At 41.9% G+C, this 24,633-nt stretch overlaps 1 protein-coding gene across 1 annotated transcript in view; it reads left to right on the plus strand.

Moving 5' to 3' along the window:
- Window positions 1–24,633, plus strand: part of dnah9 (dynein, axonemal, heavy chain 9) — a gene marked incomplete at both ends in the record, with an annotated part of 182,158 nt that overhangs the window by 7,014 nt on the left and 150,511 nt on the right. The window contains 6 exon segments of the mRNA XM_083933223.1: window positions 1,900–2,030; window positions 2,195–2,406; window positions 5,008–5,241; window positions 5,922–6,089; window positions 6,505–6,621; window positions 7,770–7,920. Coding sequence (XP_083789349.1) covers window positions 1,900–2,030; window positions 2,195–2,406; window positions 5,008–5,241; window positions 5,922–6,089; window positions 6,505–6,621; window positions 7,770–7,920 — 1,013 coding nt within the window.

Consider the following 24,633-nt stretch of genomic DNA (forward strand, 5'->3'; position numbering starts at 1 on the left):
TTGCTTACTCCAGGTAGGGAATGAGTCCTTACCCCAAGTGAAGGAGTTCAAGTACCTCGGGATCATGTTCACGAGTGAGGGGACGATGGAGCGTGAGTTTGGCCGGAGAATCGGAGCAGCGGGGGCGGTGTTGCGGTGAAAGTTGGGTCATGACCGAAAGAACGAGGTCGCGAGTACAAGCGGCCGAAATGGGTTTTCTCAGGAGGGTGGCTGGAGTCTCCCTTAGAGATAGGGTGAGAAGTTCAACCATCCGTGAGGAACTCGGAGTAGAGCCGCTGCTCCTTAGCGTTGAAAGGAGCCAGTTGAGGTGGTTCGGGCATCTAGTAAGGATGCCCCCTGGGCGCCTCCCTAGGGAGGTGTTCCAGGCACGTCCAGCTGGGAGGAGACCTCGGGGAAGACCCAGGACTAGGTGGAGAAATTATATCTCCACACTGGCCTGGGAACGCCTCGGGATCCCCCAGTTAGAGCTGGTTAATGTGGCCCGGGAAAGGGAAGTTTGGGGTCCCCTGCTAAAGCTGCTGCCCCCGCGACCCGACCCCGGATAAGCGGATGAAGATGAGATGAGATGATAATTTCATTCACTATATAGTCCACTATAAAATACCCACAATGCACAGCTGATTTAAGTGTACATATGATGTAAGCTACATTAAATAAATGAACCCTGGGCTATTACAGCTGGCAATCAGGACACACAAACATTGTTAACAAAAGCACACGTTAACACCATTGATATTACAACACATTTTTCGTGATTTAACATTTAAATAAAAAAGCAATATAAATGCAACCTTTTATCATCCTCCTGAGTGGAGGTTTGTATCATTAACAGACTGTAAAATAGGTTTACAGCTCCGTTTATTCACATGATGCCATGCTTCCGTCACACATATATCCACCGCATGTACTGACGCAACGATTTGTTAGAAAATACTTGTGTAGTGTCTGAAGTCTCGTTTGGCAATTCCCTATATAGTGCAGTATTTGATAAACACTATATATGGTAGGTAATAGTGAGTGAGTGAATTAGGAATGATTTCGATTTTTAACAGTTTACACGTTACTTTAAGCTAATCATTTGAACCGTTTATTACTTTAAGCTATGGTTTCTGCCATTTATAAACTAACTTGCTTGCTGCTTAAACTTCTGTGCTAGCTTTCTAGCTGTTTGAACGCACTTTTGGATGGATACAACATTTGTTCACAGTTGACTTAATTTCCATCCATCCATCCATCCATCGTCATCCATCGCCGATCCCAGCTAACATCGGGCATAAGGCGGGGTCCACCCTGGACAGGACGCCAGTTTATCACAGAGCACATAGAGACGAACAGAGACAGACAACCACTCACACTCACATTCTAACCTACGGGCAATTTAGAGTCATCAATTAACCTAACATCTGTATGTCTTTGGACTGTGGGAGGAAGCCGGAGAAAACCCACGCAGACACGGGGAGAACATGCGAACTCCACACAGAAGGGCCCCAGCCGGGATTCAAACCAGGAACCCTCTTGCTGTGAGGCGACAGTGCTGTGAGGCGACAGTGCTGTGAGGCGACAGTGCTAACCACGACACCCCCCTCGACTTAATTTTCTATTCTTAAATTAAATCATAATTAAATTAGGTGTGCTAATCTACAATCTTTATGTATACCCTCTGGCAACTGCAGAAGTTGGTGACCCCCTGTTTGGGAATCACTGACCTACAAAATGATTTGGCTTGAAGGCTTCATGCAAGATTTGTATACCGTGTATACCACGGCAAAAATGAGAGATTTGGTAACACTGAAAAAGTCTTAGTAATGACTTTACATACAACCTTAGTAATGGACGTACAAGTAGCTAGTGCAACACACACCAGTGGTGACAGACCTCCTTTTGTTTTTTTCCTTGAAGATATGCAGACCTGGAGTGCATCCACTCCCAGTTAAAATCCTCTAAGGTGAATAAGATGGCCATGCTTTTGGAGGCTGTGGAGAGCAGCTACTCCCCTGCTTTTAATAACATGCAGCAGGATGTCCTGGCAGGTAAGGACACAATATATACACCTGTCAAGAAGGAGGAATGACATGAGGCCTGTTGTCTGTCATTGAAGGGCTAAAGCGTGATACTTGATGATCTATCATTATGTACTTTTTAACATGTAGTATTTTGTGGTTGAACTGACTGTGATCACATCTTCACTCACCAGCCTTGGAGGAGGCCAAGGACATCTGCACCTACCTGAGGCCCCTGCAGCGTCTGTTTGAGGACATGGAGAGTGCTGAGTTTCCAGATGTTCGGGGTCAGATCGGCCCTTTGATGCACACAGTGTGCCTGGTGTGGGCCAACTCTAGATACTACAACACCCCAGCACGCCTCATCGTTTTGCTGCAGGAGACCTCCAACCTACTCATACAGCAGGTCGGCTGCAGTCTCTTCTTTGTGTCAAGTGGCGATAAGCAACAGCTTGCTTTTCTTTCCTTATGCTTTGTGGTAACAATCTTAGTTGCTAACTTGTCATTACTGTGGTGTTTCTAAAGTGCACTTGTCAGAGATCCCCTGTCAGCAGAGTGGGTGGTGGTACTCTGATTTCTTTTCCTGGATTTTCTGTGAATGAAGTTTTACTGTCAGTGGTCGGAACGCTTTTCTTTAGTCTTCTCAGCCACCAACGCATTTACTGCCACCAAATTCTCTATTGCACCTTGTGCTCAGTTTTTTGGAAACAAATCTTTGTTTTTGCTTGCAGAAATGTATCGCGTCCTAGAAATGCAGGGCTGCATGAACCCACAGGGCCCTTAATAACAACCCTTCCCAAATCTCCTCTCACTCTTTCTGGGATGTCTATGTAGCCTAGGGTATTTGAGTACCCACAGTGCACATAGCAGACTAACTGCAATATTTTCCCCTCTGAAGGAATATTCACCATGTCAGCATAATGCAGTATAAAGGCTTATTACCTTTCTTTCCAAGAGTTACATATGCCAGGAGACAATTCAAGCGCACACTCCAGGTAATCACTTAAGCAATAGTACACAAGCGGGTGTGCTTTACGGTGATTGTTGGCACAACAGTGAAGGGCCTCGGTCTGTAAGCATCACTGAAGTGCCAACAATCACGGTAAAGCTCACCCTCAAGTGTAATCTGGCGATTATATAATGGTTTCCAACCAAATAAAAGTTATCTGAATAAAAAAGCAACAGGGATGATTTCAAGTCTCTGCTGAGTCAGCCAGTGAGCTTGAACTAGCGTTAATGCTTTGTAAGGGTAGTGGGGTTTTACAAGCTAAATAAATATCACAGATATATCCACAAATCTGCCTTGCTATCTTAATCTTGTTGAATTCATGATATTTGCTGAAAATCTAGCTTGAGCTAATGATAGTGTCGCGCTATAGTCTTGCTGGCACAGCTAATGTGATCCCAACATTTCCACTAACAGTTAACTCCAGAACATTGTCAAAATAAGTCATTTAATTCTATGATTTAATTTATACAAATATTTTGAAGAGCTTCTATGAATACAGTGGTTAAGTTCCAGTTCTTGTGCGTTCCACTATGGTTCGTGATTTATTTTCATGAATACAAATGTTTCTTATGTTACTTGTTTAATTGTTTCTTGTTACAGTTTCTTGTCACTGCTTGTGAATGACCCACGTGGTATATGCAGTTTACAGTGAAAACAGTGGTAATGATAGAAAATAATAGTATAATAGAGTTGGCGACCGTCCATTTTGATCTCTGAAATGTATAATGACAAAGTGAATCTTCTATGGGTTTGATGAAAACGCTGTTCATTTTATGTAAACGTGTCTTAAATAAGCAGTTATTATTCTATTTCTTATTTAACCAGGTTTGTCTCATTGAGATCAAATATCTCTTTTACAAGTGAGACCAGTCCAAGAAAAGCAACTACACCGTTTCAACATAAAAGCACACAGAAAACATTCAAATTTTAAATTATCATATAAGGGATTTACGCACACACAGTCTGAAACCCGAAGATTTCACTATGTTTTAAACAAATTTAGTGTCACTATGCTCCGATGCTTCAGATCAGTCTGTAGATTGTTCCATTCAGCAGCTGCAGACGACCTAAAAGTTTTTTTTCCACAGTTCAGTTCTGACTTCAGGAACAGTAAAAAGCAAAATGTTATGAGGACGAAGATTGTTAATTCTATAATGCAAATTTAAAAGAGAAGACACCCCCATCACACATACACACACACACACACACACACACACACACACACACACACACACACACACACACACACACACACACACACACACACACACACACACACACACACATTTGGCTACATCTGTTGGCTACATCTGTTGGCTACATCCAACCAACCCCACTCCCACTCATGTTATGTTCAGTGTTTCCCCTATGGGGGGGGGGGGGGTTCCTTTCTTTTACTGAACCACACTATGGAACATAATATGTATAAAACAAAGTAGTATAAATATTGGTAAAACTTGGTGAGGTAAAATGATAACAGATTAACGATGCAAAACTGAAGGCACCTTTCAAATAAGTATCTCTTTTTCTCATCTCCCTGTTTCTGTTTATCATTGTTGTGGAATCCGCTTGTTGAAGGTCAAAGGGCGCACCTGAATGCACCATGAAGTCCCGTCGGCGCACTACAGCTTTTATATCCGTGGAGATATTTATCGGCATTACAGATCATGATGATAGCTGATGTAGCGTGATCCGGGGTGTGTGCAGGACCGTACTGTGCCGTATGACCACTGTTACACTGAGCATTGAGAGACAGTAAAATGGAGCTGAGACAGTAGAGGAGTTAGAAACCCAGAAATGACAATAGACTATACGGTGGTACCGCCCGTTGAGAAACCCCAATGTAGAAGATGTAAAAAATATATTAGGAGATTAACTTCAGTATATGGTTCAGATGGTCAAGAGTGTTACCTTAAGGCTTTGGTGCACTTTCATGAAAAGGGGAAATCGATTTGTTACTATAGCAACAACTTACCTGTTACTGCTTTCCAACACCAGGCTCGGGTCTATGTAGTCCCAGAGGAGGTTCTGAGAGGAGAGATTTCAGAGAGTCTCCTGAAGGTGCAGACGAGCCTGGAGGTCCTGCAGCTCTTCAGGAGTACGTACGAGGACCGGAGGGCCAATTTGAGCCAGTACCAGAGGGATGGGAGCTTTGTGAGGCCTTGGGACTTTTCTCCACTGTTGGTCTTCTCTGGACTTGACCGCTTTATTAACAGAGTCAGGACCATAAAGGTGAGTATGGAAGCATTATCAGGGCTCCAGACTGAGACCAAAATTTGAGTTTTGACCAAAAATGTTACATTTGGTCTTGCATGTGCGACCAGTAAATTTGCCCTTTTTACATGCTAAACAAATCTCTGGCAGGCCAATGAGTATGGGAAGGATAGGGAATTGCCACAGGAACCTGTCTTAAATCTATATCTTGACATTTAAGGCACCAAATTACTTGCTTTAAATAATTTTGTTTGTTTGTAATATTAAGAATATAAATATATAATTTCCATGACGCTATTAAGTCAGAAAGTGACAGAATCATGACGCTGCTGTGAGCTGCGCAGGTCAAAAAAAAAACAGACCTCCTGTTTTGTTTTGTTTTACTAAAAGTACTCGTTCGTCAGGTAATGCGAGTATTCAAACATTGAATTTACTAACAACGCCCATCCCAAAAAAAATAGTACAAATGTGAGTATTTGATTAGCATGATGATTTACGGTGTGTGCGCCTAAAATTTTCAGCTGGGGGCCACAGTGCTCCTAGTGAAAAAAGTTAGTCTGGAGGCCTGGTTATTCATTCCTCAAAAGGTGGCAGGAAGTTGAGAGAAGTCTGCAATTGTTTGTATGTGGGTTGAGATGACAAAGGTAAACCTTGTTTAGGGTGATACTGCAGTTTCCCCTTTTTTTACCGCTACATAGGACATCCTGCTGACAGCTGTGGACCTGCTGAAGCTTGAGAAATTGGAGATTGGAGGCGTCAGGGGCCGAGCCCTCAGCCAACAGGTCCAGTTGCTCCACCAACAGTTTGTGGACACTTACAAATCGTTCACAGAGAAGCCCTATGACTGCCTGGACCTCAACAACAGGGTACGGAGTATTAGGATCACAGGGTGCATGATGGATTTTGTTCACTGGCCTGCTGGGAATAATAGGCTGTCATTTTTTAGAGCAATTTTGAAGGTCAGTTCATTTTCACAAAGGTTTTATGAAATACGAGACACAGGCTGAGTGCTTCTCAGTACATGCAAACATCACCACAGCTTGGTCACTTGCGTCTCTGCTCGAATGAAATGAAGTTTTTTTCAGTGCCATCTAGTTGCTTAAGCAAGATGTTTCTGAGTTATAGCAAGAAAAGCAATTTACTTTGCTTGTAAGACCCAGTCAGTGCTCCCCGCTGGATGGCTTTGAGTCAGTGAGATGTGAAAAAGAATTTGCTGTGCTGGCTCTGCGTTAGCTGTGTGCTGTTTTGGCTGTCGGTTTAGCTGAGCTATCTGCCCTGCAGGAGTATGAGGAGGATGTGAGGGAGTTCAAACTGAAGGTGGATGACACAGACCGACGACTAGGAGCCGTCTTCTGTCAGGCCTTTGAGGACACCTCAGGACTGGAGCACGCCTTCAAGGTCGGAGAACTTAATCTCTCTCCCTCTGCTTCACACAGACAGACAGACAGACAGACAGACAGACAGACACACACACACACTCACACACAGACACACACACACACACACACACAAAACACACACACACACACACACACACACACACACACACACACACACACACACACACACACACACACACACACACACACACACACACACACACACACACACACACATACATACAATAGGGTTGGGTGATATGTTAAAATTTTCCAACTAACCTCTGTCAGGGAGATGTGTTCGAGCAGCATGTTCCCTCTGCCAATAAATTAGCAAAATAACTCATAACTCATCAAAACACACTTAATTTATACTGGACCAAAACAAAATACAAGTCACCAAACCAATCTTAGTTGGTCTTAATTAGAACAGTTCAACAATCACCAATTCTGGTTTGGTTGAAATAAATCCTAATTTTACAGAGTAAGCATCACTCCATTAGAAAAAACAATAATTTTACCCCACGTAATCTTGTGAAAAAAACACTTCATTCAAACTTGATAGAAACAAAATCAAACTCACAAAAACTTCCATTGTTAGTCTTTCCACTGGTCCAACACTCACCAACTCCACTGCTTATTCTTCTGAGAGACCAGATCTCAATTACACATCTGTAAAGTTTTGTGACTGTGTCTTGCACAGTTATTGGGTCAGGGGCGTAAAGTGGGTGGCTCCTTCCTTACTTCAGGCCCCTTGCTTGGACCAAACACAATTTTGAACTTGGCCTACAATTTGATCTCAACTAAACACCTGTAAAGTTTTGTGACTGTATCTTGCACAATTGTGACGCTATCACATTGACAAAAGACATATACATAACAGTAAAATACTTAAAACCACCTCTGTGTTAGTTACAGCTGCAGCTGGAACAATGGTCAAAATCACCCAAAGAACCACAACCGGCAATGCCAACATATTTGTCCAATATCGCCCAACCATCTCACACACACACACACACACACACACACACACACACACACACACACACACACACACACACACACACACACACACACACACACACACACACACACACACACACACACACACACACACTCACTCACACACATTTATTGAAAGCCCTTTGTATTATCTGACTTCTGCAGGTTCTGGATATGTTCGGTAGCTTGCTGCAGCGCCCCTTAGTGGCCACAGATGCTGTGGACAGATACCCTCTCCTAGTCTCCATGTTTGACAGAGAGCTGGACTGCTGTAAACGCCTTTACAACAAACACATCCAAACCACACAAGAGCTGGGTGAGAGCCGGAACAATATTTTACAATATTTTACCTGACAGAGAGAGACACGAGTGAGCAAAGTTTCTGCAGAGTGGGATTGGGGGGTCATAAATCAACCTTTACATCGTTGAACATGTTTCATCTCCTGAGATTTCATCTTCGCCTCAGTACAATAAAAGTCTCTAAACATTAAAAGAAACATTAATAACAACAATCCAGCAGCAGCATGTCTTTGCAGAAACAGTGCTGCGTTCACAATCACTCACTATTTACTAGACTGTCATTTTCTTCAACGCAATAACTAAACATCAGAGATCACATTGTGCAATCCCCCAAACACTATCTGTTCATTGAGAGTGGTCTTGGTCCCTTAATTGCTAATGTGAAGCCCCTGTGAGAAATTTGGCTTTTGATTCAGATCGAAGCTTTGCATCACACATCAAAACTGGTGTCCAGTCCTGCTTCCTTCAGATAAGAGCTGTATCTGGAACCAAACCAATGCTTTTACACTCTGCACTGAAGAAAGTCATTCACACATTAATCTTCCATAGACTTGACTACTGTAACTCCCTCATTAAGACTAGACTACTACAACTCTCTGCTTTAGACTAGACTACTACAACTCTCTGCTTTAGACTCGACTACTGCAACTCTCTGCTTTAGACCAGACTACTACAACTCTCTGCTTTAGACTAGACTACTGCAACTCTCTGCTTTAGACTCGACTACTACAACTCTCTGCTTTAGACTAGACTACTGCAACTCTCTGCTTTAGACTAGACTACTACAACTCTCTGCTTTAGACTCGACTACTACAACTCTCTGCTTTAGACTAGACTACTGCAACTCTCTGCTTTAGACTAGACTACTGTTACTCTCTGCTTAAGATTCAACTACTACAACTCTCTGCTTTAGACTCGACTACTGCAACTCTCTGCTTTAGACTTGACTACTGCAACTCTCTGCTTTAGACTAGACTACTACAACTCTCTGCTTTAGACTAGACTACTGACACTCTCTGCTTTAGACTAGACTACTACAACTCTCTGCTTTAGCCTCGACTACTGCAACTCTCTGCTTTAGACTAGACTACTACAACTCTCTGCTTTAGACTCGACTACTGCAACTCTCTGCTTTAGACTAGACTACTGTAACTCTCTGCTTTAGACTAGACTACAACAACTCTCTGCTTTAGACTAGACTACTGACACTCTCTGCTTTAGATTAGACTACTACAACTCTCTGCTTTAGACTAGACTACTGTTACTCTCTGCTTTAGACTAGACTACTGCAACTCTCTGCTTTAGACTAGACTACTACAACTCTCTGCTTTAGACTCGACTACTGCAACTCTCCGCTTCAGACTAGACTACTACAACTCTCTGCTTTAGACTCGACTACTGCAACTCTCTGCTTTAGACTAGACTACTGTAACTCTCTGCTTTAGACTAGACTACAACAACTCTCTGCTTTAGACTAGACTACTGACACTCTCTGCTTTAGATTAGACTACTACAACTCTCTGCTTTAGACTAGACTACTGCAACTCTCTGCTTTAGACTCGACTACTGCAACTCTCCGCTTTAGACTCGACTACTGCAACTCTCTGCTTTAGACTCGACTACTGCAACTCTCTGCTTTAGACTAGACTACTGCAACTCTCTGCTTTAGACTAGACTACAACAACTCTCTGCTTTAGACTCGACTACTACAACTCTCTGCTTTAGATTAGACTACTTCAGCTCTCTGCTTTGGACTAGACTACTGCAACTCTCTGCTTTAGACTAGACTACAACAACTCTCTGCTTTAGACTCGACTACTACAACTCTCTGCTTTAGATTAGACTACTTCAGCTCTCTGCTTTGGACTAGACTACTACAACTCTCTGCTTTAGACTAGACTACTGTTACTCTCTGCTTTAGACTAGACTACTGCAACCCTCTGCTTTAGACTAGACTACTACAACTCTCTGCTTTAGACTAGACTACTGCAACTCTCTGCTTTAGACTAGACTACTACAACTCTCTGCTTTAGACTAGACTACTGAAACTCTCTGCTTTAGACTAGACTACTACAACTCTCTGCTTTAGACTCGACTACTGCCACTCTCTGCTTTAGACTCAACTACTACAACTCTCTGCTTTAGACTCGACTACTGCAACTCTCCGCTTTAGACTCGACTACTGCAACTCTCTGTTTCAGACTAGACTACTGCAACTCTCTGCTTTAGACTCGACTACTGCAACTCTCTGCTTTGGACTAGACTACTACAACTCTCTGCTTTAGACTCGACTACTGCAACCCTCTGCTTTAGACTAGACTACTGTAACTCTCTGCTTTAGACTAGACTACTGTTACTCTCTGCTTTAGACTAAACTACTACAACTCTCTGCTTTAGACTAGACTACTGTTACTCTCTGCTTTAGACTCGACTACTGCAACTCTCTGCTTTAGACTAGACTACTGCAACTCTCTGCTTTAGACTGGACTACTGCAACTCTCTGCTTTAGACTCTATTACTGCAACTCTCTGCTTTAGACTAGACTACTACAACTCTCTGCTTTAGACTGGACTACTGCAACTCTCTGCTTTAGACTAGACTACTGCAACTCTCTGCTTTAGACTAGACTACAACAACTCTCTGCTTTAGACTCGACTACTACAACTCTCTGCTTTAGATTAGACTACTTCAGCTCTCTGCTTTAGACTAGACTACTACAACTCTCTGCTTTAGACTAGACTGATGTTACTCTCTGCTTTAGACTAGACTACTGCAACCCTCTGCTTTAGACTAGACTACTGCAACTCTCTGCTTTAGACTAGACTACTGCAACTCTCTGCTTTAGACTAGACTACTACAACTCTCTGCTTTAGACTAGACTACTGAAACTCTCTGCTTTAGACTAGACTACTACAACTCTCTGCTTTAGACTAGACTACTGTTACTCTCTGCTTTAGACTAGACAACTACAACTCTCTGGTTTAGACTCGACTATTGCAACTCTGCTTTAGACTAGACTACTACAACTCTCTGCTTTAGACTCGACTACTACAACTCTCTGCTTTAGACGCGACTACTGCAACTCTCTACTTTAGACTCGACTACTGCAACTCTCTGCGTTAGACTAGACTACTACAACTCTCTGCTTTAGACTAGACTACTACAACTCTCTGCTTTAGACTTGACTACTGCAACTCTCTGCTTTAGACTAGACTACTGCAACTCTCTGCTTTAGACTAGACTACTGCAACTCTCTGCTTTAGACTCGACTACTGCAACTCCGCTTTAGACTCGATTACTGCAACTCTCTGCTTTAGACTAGACTACTGCAACTCTCTGCTTTAGACTAGACTACAACAACTCTCTGCTTTAGACTCGACTACTACAACTCTCTGCTTTAGATTAGACTACTTCAGCTCTCTGCTTTGGACTAGACTACTACAACTCTCTGCTTTAGACTAGACTACTGTTACTCTCTGCTTTAGACTCGACTACTGCAACTCTCTGCTTTAGACTAGACTACTGCAACTCTCTGCTTTAGACTGGACTACTGCAACTCTCTGCTTTAGACTCTATTACTGCAACTCTCTGCTTTAGACTAGACTACTACAACTCTCTGCTTTAGACTGGACTACTGCAACTCTCTGCTTTAGACTAGACTACTGCAACTCTCTGCTTTAGACTAGACTACAACAACTCTCTGCTTTAGACTCGACTACTACAACTCTCTGCTTTAGATTAGACTACTTCAGCTCTCTGCTTTAGACTAGACTACTACAACTCTCTGCTTTAGACTAGACTGCTGTTACTCTCTGCTTTAGACTAGACTACTGCAACCCTCTGCTTTAGACTAGACTACTGCAACTCTCTGCTTTAGACTAGACTACTGCAACTCTCTGCTTTAGACTAGACTACTACAACTCTCTGCTTTAGACTAGACTACTGAAACTCTCTGCTTTAGACTAGACTACTACAACTCTCTGCTTTAGACTAGACTACTGTTACTCTCTGCTTTAGACTAGACAACTACAACTCTCTGGTTTAGACTCGACTATTGCAACTCTGCTTTAGACTAGACTACTACAACTCTCTGCTTTAGACTCGACTACTACAACTCTCTGCTTTAGACGCGACTACTGCAACTCTCTACTTTAGACTCGACTACTGCAACTCTCTGCGTTAGACTAGACTACTACAACTCTCTGCTTTAGACTAGACTACTACAACTCTCTGCTTTAGACTTGACTACTGCAACTCTCTGCTTTAGACTAGACTACTGCAACTCTCTGCTTTAGACTCGACTACTGCAACTCTCTGCTTTAGACTCGACTACTGCAACTCTCCGCTTTAGACTCGATTACTGCAACTCTCTGCTTTAGACTAGACTACTGCAACTCTCTGCTTTAGACTAGACTACAACAACTCTCTGCTTTAGACTCGACTACTACAACTCTCTGCTTTAGATTAGACTACTTCAGCTCTCTGCTTTGGACTAGACTACTACAACTCTCTGCTTTAGACTAGACTACTGTTACTCTCTGCTTTAGACTAGACTACTGCAACCCTCTGCTTTAGACTAGACTACTACAACTCTCTGCTTTAGACTAGACTACTGAAACTCTCTGCTTTAGACTAGACTACTACAACTCTCTGCTTTAGACTCGACTACTGCAACTCTCTGCTTTAGACTCAACTACTACAACTCTCTGCTTTAGACTCGACTACTGCAACTCTCCGCTTTAGACTCGACTACTGCAACTCTCTGCTTCAGACTAGACTACTGCAACTCTCTGCTTTAGACTCGACTACTGCAACTCTCTGCTTTAGACTAGACTACTACAACTCTCTGCTTTAGACTCGACTACTGCAACCCTCTGCTTTAGACTAGACTACTGTAACTCTCTGCTTTAGACTAGACTACTGTTACTCTCTGCTTTAGACTAAACTACTACAACTCTCTGCTTTAGACTAGACTACTGTTACTCTCTGCTTTAGACTCGACTACTGCAACTCTCTGCTTTAGACTAGACTACTGCAACTCTCTGCTTTAGACTGGACTACTGCAACTCTCTGCTTTAGACTCTATTACTGCAACTCTCTGCTTTAGACTAGACTACTACAACTCTCTGCTTTAGACTGGACTACTGCAACTCTCTGCTTTAGACTAGACTACTGCAACTCTCTGCTTTAGACTAGATTACAACAACTCTCTGCTTTAGACTCGACTACTACAACTCTCTGCTTTAGATTAGACTACTTCAGCTCTCTGCTTTAGACTAGACTACTACAACTCTCTGCTTTAGACTAGACTGCTGTTACTCTCTGCTTTAGACTAGACTACTGCAACCCTCTGCTTTAGACTAGACTACTGCAACTCTCTGCTTTAGACTCGACTACTGCAACTCTCTGCTTTAGACTAGACTACTGCAACTCTCTGCTTTAGACTGGACTACTGCAACTCTCTGCTTTAGACTCTATTACTGCAACTCTCTGCTTTAGACTAGACTACTACAACTCTCTGCTTTAGACTGGACTACTGCAACTCTCTGCTTTAGACTAGACTACTGCAACTCTCTGCTTTAGACTAGACTACTACAACTCTCTGCTTTAGACTAGACTACTGAAACTCTCTGCTTTAGACTAGACTACTACAACTCTCTGCTTTAGACTAGACTACTGTTACTCTCTGCTTTAGACTAGACTAGTACAACTCTCTGCTTAAGACTAGACTACTGTTACTCTCTGCTTTAGACTAGACAACTACAACTCTCTGGTTTAGACTCGACTATTGCAACTCTGCTTTAGACTAGACTACTACAACTCTCTGCTTTAGACTCGACTACTACAACTCTCTGCTTTAGACGCGACTACTGCAACTCTCTGCTTTAGACTAGACTACTGCAACTCTCTGCTTTAGACTAGACTACTACAACTCTCTGCTTTAGACTAGACTACTGCAACTCTCTGCTTTAGACTAGACTACTACAACTCTCTGCTTTAGACTAGACTACTGAAACTCTCTGCTTTAGACTAGACTACTACAACTCTCTGCTTTAGACTAGACTACTGTTACTCTCTGCTTTAGACTAGACTAGTACAACTCTCTGCTTAAGACTAGACTACTGTTACTCTCTGCTTTAGACTAGACTACTACAACTCTCTGCTTTAGACTCGACTACTGCAACTCTGCTTTAGACTAGACTACTACAACTCTCTGCTTTAGACTCGACTACTACAACTCTCTGCTTTAGACGTGACTACTGCAACTCTCTGCTTTAGACTTGACTACTGCAACTCTCTGCTTTAGACTAGACTACTACAACTCTCTGCTTTAGACTGGACTACTGCAACTCTCTGGTTAAGACTAGACTACTACAACTCTCTGCTTAAGACTAGACTACTGTTACTCTCTGCTTTAGACTAGACTACTACAACTCCCTGCTTTAGACTAGACTACTGCAACTCTCTGCTTTAGACTAGACTACTACAACTCTCTGCTTTAGACTAGACTACTACAACTCTCTGCTTTAGACTAGACCACTACAACTTTCTGCTTTAGACTATACTACTGCAACTCTCTGCTTTAGACTCGACTACTACAACTCTCTGCTTTAGACTAGACTACTGCAACTCTCTGCTTTAGACTAGACTACTACAACTTTCTGCTTTAGACTAGACTAATTTTACTCTCTGCTTTAGACTAGACTACTACAACTCTCTGCTTTAGACTGGACTACTACAACTCTCTGCTTTAGACTCGACTACTGCAACTCTCTGCTTTAGACTAGACTACTACAACTCTCTGCTATAGACTAGACTACTACAACTCTCTGCTTTAGACTAGTCTACTACAACTTTCTGCTTTAGACTAGACTACTGTAACTCTCTGCTTTAGACTAGACTACTGTTACTCTCTGCTTTAGACTAGACTACTACAACTCTCGGCGTTAGACTCGACTGCGGTTACTCTCTCCTTAGACTCGAACACTGTTACTCTCTGCTTTAGACTAGACTACTACAACTCTCTGCTTTAGACTCGACTGCGGTTGCTCTCTCCTTTATACTCGACTACTATAAGTCTAATATAACTTCCTCCTTTAGACCTGTCTACTATAACTTTCTGTTTTAGACTCAATTGCTGTAACTCTCTCCTTTATCTCCTTTTCTGTTAGTCCCTTCTTTAAACTCGTCTACTGTTACTCCCTCCTATAAACTTGTCTACTGTTACTCCCTCCTTTAAACTTGTCTACTGTTACTCCTTCCTTTAAACTTGTCTACTGTTACTCCCTCCTTTAAACTCGTGTACTGTAGCTCCCTCCTTTAAACTTGTCTACTGTTACTCCCTCCTTTAAACCCGTCTATTGTTACTCCCTCCTTTAAACTAGTCTACTGTTACTCCCTCCATTAAACTCGTCTACTGTTAATCCCTCCTTCAAACTCGTCTTCTGTTACTCCCTCCTTTACACTCGCCTTACACTCGTCTACTGTTTCTTCCTCCTTTAAACCCGTCTATTGTTACTCCCTTCTTCAAACTTGTCTACTGTTACTCCCTCCATTAAACTCATCTACTGTTACTCCCTCCATTAAACTCATCTACTGTTACTCCTTCCTTTAAACTTGTCTACTGTTACTCCCTCCTTTAAACTCGTGTACTGTAGCTCCCTCCTTTAAACTTGTCTACTGTTACTCCCTCCTTTAAACCCGTCTATTGTTACTCCCTCCTTTAAACTCGTCTACTGTTACTCCCTCCTTTAAACTTGTCTACTGTTACTTCCTCCTTTAAACTAGTCTACTGTTACTCCCTCCATTAAACTCGTCTACTGTTACTCCCTCCTTCAAACTCGTCTTCTGTTACTCCCTCCTTTACACTCGCCTTACACTCGTCTACTGTTTCTTCCTCCTTTAAACCCGTCTATTGTTACTCCCTTCTTCAAACTTGTCTACTGTTACTCCCTCCATTAAACTCATCTACTGTTACTCCCTCCATTAAACTCATCTACTGTTACTCCCTCCCTTAAACTCGTCTACTATTACTCCCTCCTTTAAACTCGTCTACTGTTACTCCCTTCTTTAAACTTGTCTACTGTTACTCCCTCCATTAAACTCATCTACTGTTACTCCCTCCATTAAACTCATCTACTGTTACTCCCTCCATTAAACTCATCTACTGTTACTCCCTCCTTTAAACTCGTCTACTGTTACTCCCTTCATTAAACTCGTCTACTGTTCCTCCCTTCATTAAACTCGTCTACTGTTACTCCCTCCATTAAACTCATCTACTGTTACTCCCTCCTTTAAACTCGTCTACTGTTACTCCCTCCTTTAAACTGTTACTCCCTCCTTTAAACTCGTCTACTGTTACTCCCTCCTTTAAACTCGTCTACTCTTACTCCCTCCTTTAAACTCGTCTTCTGATTCTCCCTCCTTTAAACTCTTACTCCCTCCATGAAACTCATCTACTGTTACTCCCTCTCTTAAACTCGTCTACTGTTACTCCCTCCTTTAAACTGTTACTCCCACCTTTAAACTTGTCTTCTGTTACTCCCTCCTTTAAACTGTTACTCCCTCCTTTAAACTCGTCTACTGTTACTCCCTCCTTTAAACTCGTCTACTCTTACTCCCTCCTTTAAACTCGTCTTCTGTTACTCCCTCCTTTAAACTGTTACTCCCTCCTTTAAACTCGTCTACTCTTACTCCCTCCTTTAAACTCATCTTCTGTTACTCCCTCCTTTAAACTGTTACTCCCTCCTTTAAACTCGTCTACTGTTACTCCCTCCTTTAAACTCGTCTACTGTAACTCCCTTCATTAAACTCGTCTACTGTTACTCCCTCCATTAAACTCATCTACTGTTACTCCCTCCTTTAAACTCGTCTACTGTTACTCCCTCCTTTAAACTGTTACTCCCTCCTTTAAACTCGTCTACTGTTACTCCCTCCTTTAAACTCGTCTACTGTTACTCCCTTCATTAAACTCGTCTACTGTTACTCCCTCCTTTAAACTCGTCTACTGTTACTCCCTCCTTTAAACTCATCTACTGTTACTCCCTCCTTTAAACTCGTCTACTGTTACTCCCTCCTTTAAACTCGTCTACTGTTACTCCCTCCTTTAAACTCGTCTACTGTTACTCCCTCCTTTAAACTCGTCTACTGTTACTCCCTTCATTAAACTTGTCTACTGTTACTCCCTTCATTAAACTCATCTACTGTTACTCCCTCCTTTAAACTCGTCTACAGTTACTCCCTCCTTTAAACTCGTCTACTGTTACTCCCTTCATTAAACTCGTCTACTATTACCCCCTCCATTAAACTCATCTACTGTTACTCCCTCCTTTAAACTCGTCTACTGTTACTCCCTCCTTTAAACTGTTACTCCCTCCTTTAAACTCGTCTACTGTTACTCCCTCCTTTAAACTCGTCTACTGTTACTCCCTCCATTAAACCCATCTACTGTTACTCCCTCCTTTAAACTCGTCAACTGTTACTCCCTCCTTTAAACTCGTCTACTGTTACTCCCTCCATTAAACTCATCTACTGTTACTCCCTCCTTTAAACTCGTCTACTGTTACTCCCTCCTTTAAACTCATCTACTGTTACTCCCTCCTTTAAACTCGTCTACTGTTACTCCCTCCATTAAACTCATCTACTGTTACTCCCTCCTTTAAACTCGTCTACTGTTACTCCCTCCATTAAACTCATCTACTGTTACTCCCTCCTTTAAACTCGTCTACTGTTACTCCCTCCTTTAAACTCATCTACTTTTACTCCCTCCTTTAAACTCGTCTACTGTTACTCCCTCCATTAAACTCATCTACTGTTACTCCCTCCTTTAAACTCGTCTACTGTTACTCCCTCCATTAAACTCATCTACTGTTACTCCCTCCATTAAACTCATCTACTGTTACTCCCTCCCTTAAACTCGTCTACTATTACTCCCTCCTTTAAACTCGTCTACTATTACTCCCTCCTTTAAACTCGTCTACTGTTACTCCCTTCTTTAAACTCATCTACTGTTACTCCCTCCCTTAAACTCGTCTACTATTACTCCCTCCTTTAAACTCGTCTACTGTTACTCCCTTCTTTAAACTTGTCTACTGTTACTCCCTCCTTTAAACTCGTCTACTGTTACTCCCTCCTTTAAACTGTTATTCCCTCCTTTAAACTCGTCTACTGTTACTCCCTCCTTTAAACTCGTCTACTATTACTCCCTCCTTTAAACTCGTCTACTGTTACTCCCTTCTTTAAACTCATCTACTGTTACTCCCTCCCTTAAACTCGTCTACTATTACTCCCTCCTTTAAACTCGTCTACTGTTACTCCCTTCTTTAAACTTGTCTACTGTTACTCCCTCCTTTAAACTCGTCTACTGTTACTCCCTCCTTTAAACTGTTACTCCCTCCTTTAAACTCGTCTACTGTTACTCCCTCCTTTAAACTCGTCTACTGTTACTCCCTCCTTTAAACTCGTCTACTGTTACTCCCTCCTTTAAACTCGTCTACTGTTACTCCCTCCTTTAAACTCGTCTACTGTTACTCCCTCCATTAAACTCATCTACTGTTACTCCCTCCTTTAAACTCGTCTACTGTTACTCCCTCCATTAAACTCATCTACTGTTACTCCCTCCTTTAAACTCGTCTACTGTTACTCCCTCCATTAAACTCATCTACTGTTACTCCCTCCATTAAACTCATCTACTGTTACTCCCTCCCTTAAACTCGTCTACTATTACTCCCTCCTTTAAACTCGTCTACTGTTACTCCCTTCTTCAAACTTGTCTACTGTTACTCCCTCCATTAAACTCATCTACTGTTACTCCCTCCATTAAACTCATCTACTGTTACTCCCTCCATTAAACTCGTCTACTGTTACTCCCTTCATTAAACTCGTCTACTGTTACTCCCTTCATTAAACTCGTCTACTGTTACTCCCTCCATTCAACTCATCTACTGTTACTCCCTCCTTTAAACTCGTCTACTGTTACTCCCTCCTTTAAACTGTTACTCCCTCCTTTAAACTCGTCTACTGTTACTCCCTCCTTTAAACTCATCTACTCTTACTCCCTCCTTTAAACTCGTCTTCTGTTACTCCCTCCTTTAAACTCTTACTCCCTCCATTAAACTCATCTACTGTTACTCCCTCTCTTAAACTCGTCTACTGTAACTCCCTCCTTTAAACTGTTACTCCCTCCTTTAAACTTGTCTTCTGTTACTCCCTCCTTTAAACTGTTACTCCCTTCATTAAACTCGTCTACTGTTACTCCCTCCTTTAAACTCGTCTACTGTTACTCCCTCCTTTAAACTCGTCTACTGTTACTCCCTCCATTAAACTCATCTACTGTTACTCCCTCCTTTAAACTCGTCTACTCTTACTCCCTCCTTTAAACTCGTCTTCTGTTACTCCCTCCTTTAAACTGTTACTCCCTCCTTTAAACTCGTCTACTGTTACTCCCTCCTTTAAACTCGTCTACTGTTACTCCCTTCATTAAACTCGTCTACTGTTACTCCCTCCATTAAATTCATCTACTGTTACTCCCTCCTTTAAACTCGTCTACTGTTACTCACTCCTTTAAACTGTTACTCCCTCCTTTAAACTCGTCTACTGTTACTCCCTCCTTTAAACTCGTCTACTGTTACTCCCTTCATTAAACTCGTCTATTGTTACTCCCTACATTAAATTCATCTACTGTTACTCCCTCCTTTAAACTCGTCTACTGTTACTCCCTCCTTTAAACTCGTCTACTGTTACTCCCTCCTTTAAACTCGTCTACTGTTACTCCCTCCTTTAAACTCATCTACTGTTACTCACTTCATTAAACTCGTCTACTGTTACTCCCTTCATTAAACTCATCTACTGTTACTCCCTCCTTTAAACTCGTCTACTGTTACTCCCTCCTTTAAACTCGTCTACTGTTACTCCCTTCATTAAACTCGTCTACTGTTACTCCCTCCATTAAACTCATCTACTGTTACTCCCTCCTTTAAACTCGTCTACTGTTACTCCCTCCTTTAAACTGTTACTCCCTCCTTTAAACTCGTCTACTGTTACTCCCTCCTTTAAACTGTTACTCCCTCCTTTAAACTCGTCTACTGTTACTCCCTCCTTTAAACTCGTCTACTCTTACTCCCTCCTTTAAACTCGTCTTCTGTTACTCCCTCCTTTAAACTGTTACTCCCTCCTTTAAACTCGTCTACTGTTACTCCCTCCTTTAAACTCGTCTACTGTTACTCCCTTCATTAAACTCGTCTACTGTTACTCCCTCCTTTAAACTCGTCTACTGTTACTCCCTTCATTAAACTCGTCTACTGTTACTCCCTTCATTAAACTCGTCTACTGTTACTCCCTCCTTTAAACTCGTCTACTGTTACTCACTTCATTAAACTCGTCTACTCTTACTCCCTCCTTTAAACTCGTCTTCTGTTACTCCCTCCTTTAAACTCATCTACTGTTACTCACTTCATTAAACTCGTCTACTGTTACTCCCTTCATTAAACTCATCTACTGTTACTCCCTCCTTTAAACTCGTCTACTGTTACTCCCTCCTTTAAACTCGTCTACTGTTACTCCCTTCATTAAACTCGTCTACTATTACTCCCTCCTTTAAACTCGTCTACTGTTACTCCCTTCTTTAAACTTGTCTACTGTTACTCCCTCCTTTAAACTCGTCTACTGTTACTCCCTCCTTTAAACTGTTATTCCCTCCTTTAAACTCGTCTACTGTTACTCCCTCCTTTAAACTCGTCTACTATTACTCCCTCCTTTAAACTCGTCTACTGTTACTCCCTTCTTTAAACTCATCTACTGTTACTCCCTCCCTTAAACTCGTCTACTATTACTCCCTCCTTTAAACTCGTCTACTGTTACTCCCTTCTTTAAACTTGTCTACTGTTACTCCCTCCTTTAAACTCGTCTACTGTTACTCCCTCCTTTAAACTGTTACTCCCTCCTTTAAACTCGTCTACTGTTACTCCCTCCTTTAAACTCGTCTACTGTTACTCCCTCCATTAAACTCATCTACTGTTACTCCCTCCTTTAAACTCGTCTACTGTTACTCCCTCCTTTAAACTCGTCTACTGTTACTCCCTCCTTTAAACTCGTCTACTGTTACTCCCTCCATTAAACTCATCTACTGTTACTCCCTCCTTTAAACTCGTCTACTGTTACTCCCTCCATTAAACTCATCTACTGTTACTCCCTCCTTTAAACTCGTCTACTGTTACTCCCTCCATTAAACTCATCTACTGTTACTCCCTCCATTAAACTCATCTACTGTTACTCCCTCCCTTAAACTCGTCTACTATTACTCCCTCCTTTAAACTCGTCTACTGTTACTCCCTTCTTCAAACTTGTCTACTGTTACTCCCTCCATTAAACTCATCTACTGTTACTCCCTCCATTAAACTCATCTACTGTTACTCCCTCCATTAAACTCGTCTACTGTTACTCCCTTCATTAAACTCGTCTACTGTTACTCCCTTCATTAAACTCGTCTACTGTTACTCCCTCCATTCAACTCATCTACTGTTACTCCCTCCTTTAAACTCGTCTACTGTTACTCCCTCCTTTAAACTGTTACTCCCTCCTTTAAACTCGTCTACTGTTACTCCCTCCTTTAAACTCATCTACTCTTACTCCCTCCTTTAAACTCGTCTTCTGTTACTCCCTCCTTTAAACTCTTACTCCCTCCATTAAACTCATCTACTGTTACTCCCTCTCTTAAACTCGTCTACTGCAACTCCCTCCTTTAAACTGTTACTCCCTCCTTTAAACTTGTCTTCTGTTACTCCCTCCTTTAAACTGTTACTCCCTTCATTAAACTCGTCTACTGTTACTCCCTCCTTTAAACTCGTCTACTGTTACTCCCTCCTTTAAACTCGTCTACTGTTACTCCCTCCATTAAACTCATCTACTGTTACTCCCTCCTTTAAACTCGTCTACTCTTACTCCCTCCTTTAAACTCGTCTTCTGTTACTCCCTCCTTTAAACTGTTACTCCCTCCTTTAAACTCGTCTACTGTTACTCCCTCCTTTAAACTCGTCTACTGTTACTCCCTTCATTAAACTCGTCTACTGTTACTCCCTCCATTAAATTCATCTACTGTTACTCCCTCCTTTAAACTCGTCTACTGTTACTCACTCCTTTAAACTGTTACTCCCTCCTTTAAACTCGTCTACTGTTACTCCCTCCTTTAAACTCGTCTACTGTTACTCCCTTCATTAAACTCGTCTATTGTTACTCCCTACATTAAATTCATCTACTGTTACTCCCTCCTTTAAACTCGTCTACTGTTACTCCCTCCTTTAAACTCGTCTACTGTTACTCCCTCCTTTAAACTCGTCTACTGTTACTCCCTCCTTTAAACTCATCTACTGTTACTCACTTCATTAAACTCGTCTACTGTTACTCCCTTCATTAAACTCATCTACTGTTACTCCCTCCTTTAAACTCGTCTACTGTTACTCCCTCCTTTAAACTCGTCTACTGTTACTCCCTTCATTAAACTCGTCTACTGTTACTCCCTCCATTAAACTCATCTACTGTTACTCCCTCCTTTAAACTCGTCTACTGTTACTCCCTCCTTTAAACTGTTACTCCCTCCTTTAAACTCGTCTACTGTTACTCCCTCCTTTAAACTGTTACTCCCTCCTTTAAACTCGTCTACTGTTACTCCCTCCTTTAAACTCGTCTACTCTTACTCCCTCCTTTAAACTCGTCTTCTGTTACTCCCTCCTTTAAACTGTTACTCCCTCCTTTAAACTCGTCTACTGTTACTCCCTCCTTTAAACTCGTCTACTGTTACTCCCTTCATTAAACTCGTCTACTGTTACTCCCTCCTTTAAACTCGTCTACTGTTACTCCCTTCATTAAACTCGTCTACTGTTACTCCCTTCATTAAACTCGTCTACTGTTACTCCCTCCTTTAAACTCGTCTACTGTTACTCACTTCATTAAACTCGTCTACTCTTACTCCCTCCTTTAAACTCGTCTTCTGTTACTCCCTCCTTTAAACTGTTACTCCCTCCTTTAAACTTGTTTACTGTTACTCCCCCCTTTAAACTCGTCTACTGTTACTCCCTTCATTAAACTCGTCTACTGTTACTCCCTCCTTTAAACTCGTCTACTGTTACTCCCTTCATTAAACTCGTCTACTGTTACTCCCTTCATTAAACTCGTCTACTGTTACTCCCTTCATTAAACTCGTCTACTGTTACTCCCTCCTTTAAACTCGTCTACTGTTACTCCCTTCATTAAACTCGTCTACTGTTACTCCCTCCATTAAACTCATCTACTGTTACTCCCTTCATTAAACTCGTCTACTGTTACTCCCTCCTTTAAACTGTTACTCCCTCCTTTAAACTCGTCTACTGTTACTCCCTCCTTTAAACTCGTCTACTGTTACTCCCTTCATTAAACTCGTCTACTGTTACTCCCTCCATTAAACTCATCTACTGTTACTCCCTCCTTTAAACTCGTCTGCTGTTACTCCCTCCTTTAAACTCGTCTACTGTTACTCCCTCCTTTAAACTCGTCTACTGTTACTCCCTCCTTTAAACTCGTCTACTGTTACTCCCTTCATTAAACTCGTCTACTGTTACTCCCTCCATTAAACTCATCTACTGTTACTCCCTCCTTTAAACTCGTCTACTGTTACTCCCTTCATTAAACTCGTCTACTGTTACTCCCTCCTTTAAACTCGTCTACTGTTACTCCCTCCTTTAAACTGTTACTCCCTCCTTTAAACTCGTCTACTGTTACTCCCTCCTTTAAACTCGTCTACTCTTACTCCCTCCTTTAAACTCGTCTTCTGTTACTCCCTCCTTTAAACTGTTACTCCCTCCTTTAAACTCGTCTACTGTTACTCCCTCCTTTAAACTCGTCTACTGTTACTCCGTTCAGTAAACTCGTCTACTGTTACTCCCTCCTTTAAACTCGTCTACTGTTACTCCCTCCTTTAAACTCGTCTACTGTTACTCCCTCCTTTAAACTGTTACTCCCTCCTTTAAACTCATCTACTGTTACTCCCTCCTTTAAACTCGTCTACTCTTACTCCCTCCTTTAAACTCGTCTACTTTTACTCCCTCCTTTAAACTTGTCTACTGTTACTCCCTTCATTAAACTCGTCTACTGTTACTCCCTTCATTAAACTCGTCTACTGTTACTCCCTCCTTTAAACTCGTCTAATGTTACTCCCTTCATTAAACTCGTCTACTGTTACTCCCTCTCTTAAACTCGTCTACTGTTACTCCCTCCTTTAAACTGTTACTCCCTCCTTTAAACTTGTCTTCTGTTACTCCCTCCTTTAAACTGTTACTCCCTCCTTTAAACTCGTCTACTGTTACTCCCTCCTATAAACTCGTCTACTCTTACTCCCTCCTTTAAACTCGTCTTCTGTTACTCCCTCCTTTAAACTGTTACTCCCTCCTTTAAACTCGTCTACTGTTACTCCCTCCTTTAAACTCGTCTACTGTTACTCCCTTCATTAAACTCGTCTACTGTTACTCCCTCCATTAAACTCATCTACTGTTACTCCCCCCTTTAAACTCGTCTACTGTTACTCCCTCCTTTAAACTCGTCTACTGTTACTCCCTCCTTTAAACTGTTACTCCCTCCTTTAAACTTGTCTTCTGTTACTCCCTCCTTTAAACTGTTACTCCCTCCTTTAAACTCGTCTACTGTTACTCCCTCCTTTAAACTCGTCTACTCTTACTCCCTCCTTTAAACTCGTCTTCTGTTA

The sequence above is a fragment of the Echiichthys vipera genome, assembly GCF_963691815.1.
Source record: "Echiichthys vipera genome assembly, chromosome: 18".
NCBI lineage: Eukaryota > Metazoa > Chordata > Actinopteri > Perciformes > Trachinidae > Echiichthys > Echiichthys vipera.